We start from the raw sequence: 2252 nt of genomic DNA, 5'->3' as shown, positions 1-2252 counted from the left end.
ACGGGGTTTCACCATGTTGACCAGGATGGTCTTGATCTCTTGACCTTGTGATCCACCCGCCTCGGCCTCTCAAAGTGCTGGGATTACAGGCTTGAGTCACCGTGCCCGGCCTGAGCAATTTCTTATCCAGGTTCAATATGGATCATAAAGCAGTGGAGACAATTCACAACATCAGCAACACGTTTGGCCCAGGAACTTCAAACAAACGTATAGTGCAGTGGTGGTTCAAGAACTTGTGTGAAGCAGGTGAGAGCCTTGAAGATGAGGAGAGTAGTGGGCGGCCATGGGAAGTTGACAACAACCAATTGAGAGCAATCATCGAAGCTGATCCTCTTACAACTTACCCAAGTTGTCGAAGAGCTCAACGTCGACCATTCTACGGTCGTTCAGCATTTGAAGCAAATTGGAAAAGTGAAAAAGCTCAATAAGTGGGTGCACCTCATGAGCTCAGCAAAAATTTTTTTTAATAATCGTCGTTCTGAACTGTCTTCTCCTCTTATTCTACACATTAACAATGAACCATTTCTTAATCGGACTGTGGCATGCAATGAAAAGTGGATTTTATCCAACAACCAGTAACCAATAGCTCTGTGGTTGGACTAAGAAGCAGATCCAAAGCACTTCCCAAACCAAACTTGCACCAAAAAAAGGTCATGGTCACTGCTTGGTGGTCTGCTGCTGGTCTGATCCACTATAGCTTTCTGAATCCTGGTAATACCATTACATCTGAGAAGAATGCTCAGCAAATCATGAGATGCAAGGAAAACTGCAATGCCTGCAGCTGGCATTCATCAACTAAAAGGACCCAATTATTCACAACAATGCCCCACTACACATTACACGACCAATGCTTCAAAAGTTGAGCAAATCGAGCTAAGAAGTTTTGCCTCATCTGCCATATTCACCTGACCTCTTCCCAACTGACTGCCACTTCTTCAAGAATCTCAACTACTTTTTGAAGGAAAAATGCTTCTACAATCTAGCAAGAAGCAGAAAATGCTTTCCTAGTCATCGAATCCTGAAGCATGGATTTTTATGCTGTAGGTATAAATAAACTGGCCAGGTACGGTGGTTCACGACTACAATCCCAGCACTTTTGGGAGGCCAAGGCAGGTGGATCACCTGAGGTCAGGAGTTTGAAACCAGCCTGACCAACATGGTAAAACCCCATCTCTACTAAAAATACAAAAATTAGCTGGGTGTGGTGGTAGGCGCCTGTAATCTCAGCTACCCAGGAGGCTGAGGCAGGAGAATCACTTGAACCTGGGAGGCAGAAGTTGCAGTGAGCCAAGATCTTGCCATTGTAATCCAGCCTGGGCAACAGGGTGAGACTCCATCTCAAAAAAAAAAAAAAAAAGCAATGCACAATCCAAAAAGGAAACTGAGCAAAAAAATTCCACTTACAACAGCATCCAAAAGACAGACACACAGATGGATGCTCCTCAAATTACAATAGGGCTAAGTCCCAACAAACTCATCATAAGTCAAAAATACCGTAAGTTGAAAATGCATTTAATACTCCAGTAAACACTACAATAAAGTTAAAAAATCATTAAGTAAAACCATGGGAATGAACAATTGTTTGTACCTATGAATAAATTTAACCTAGGTGTTGAAAAGTCTTATACAGTGAAAATTAGAAAACACTGTTGAAAGGAAATTTAAAAAAAAAAAACCTAAAGAAATGGGAAGAGGCCAGGTGCATTGGCTCACACCTGTAATCCCAGCACTTTGGGAGACCGAGGTGGGCGGATCACAAGGTCAGGAGTTCAAGAACAGCCTGGCCGAAATGGTGAAACCCCGTCTCTATCAAAAATACAAAAAATTAGCCTGGCGTAGTAGCTAAATCCCAGTTACTTGGGAGGCTGAGACAGGAGAATCACTTGAACCCAGGAGGCAGAGGCTGCAGTGAGCCGAGATTGGGCCATTGCACTCCAGCCCAGGGAACAGTGTGAGACTCTGTCTCAAAAAAAAAAAAAAAAAAAAAAAAGAAAAGAAAGAAATGGGAAGACATCCCAAGTTCATTTTACTTAAAAATTTTAATACTGTGTTGTTAAAATGGCAATACTCAGGGCCGGGCGCAGTGGCTCAAGCCTGTAATCCCAGCACTTTGGGAGGCCGAGGCGGGTGGATCACGAGGTCAAGAGATCGAGACCGTCCTGGTCAACACGGTGAAACCCCGTCTCTACTAAAAATACAAAAAATTAGCTGGGCATGGTGGTGCGTGCCTATAATCCCAGCTACTCAGGAGG

The 2252-nt window shown here is 43.6% G+C and overlaps 1 protein-coding gene across 1 annotated transcript in view; it reads right to left on the bottom strand.

Moving 5' to 3' along the window:
- Positions 1-120: 120 nt before the first annotated feature.
- Positions 121-2252, bottom strand: part of LOC108292152 (histone-lysine N-methyltransferase, H3 lysine-36 specific-like) — a 42442-nt gene continuing 40310 nt past the window's right edge. The window contains exon 3 of the mRNA XM_037732916.1: positions 121-376. Coding sequence (XP_037588844.1) covers positions 362-376 — 15 coding nt within the window. The 3' untranslated portion in view covers positions 121-361. The remainder of the gene's footprint in view (positions 377-2252) is intronic.

The sequence above is a fragment of the Cebus imitator genome, unplaced genomic scaffold (genome assembly GCF_001604975.1).
Source record: "Cebus imitator isolate Cc_AM_T3 unplaced genomic scaffold, Cebus_imitator-1.0 Scaffold478, whole genome shotgun sequence".
Classification (NCBI taxonomy): Eukaryota; Metazoa; Chordata; class Mammalia; order Primates; family Cebidae; genus Cebus; species Cebus imitator.
Note: the sequence above shows the minus strand (reverse complement) of the source record. Positions and strands in the feature narration are given on the sequence as shown.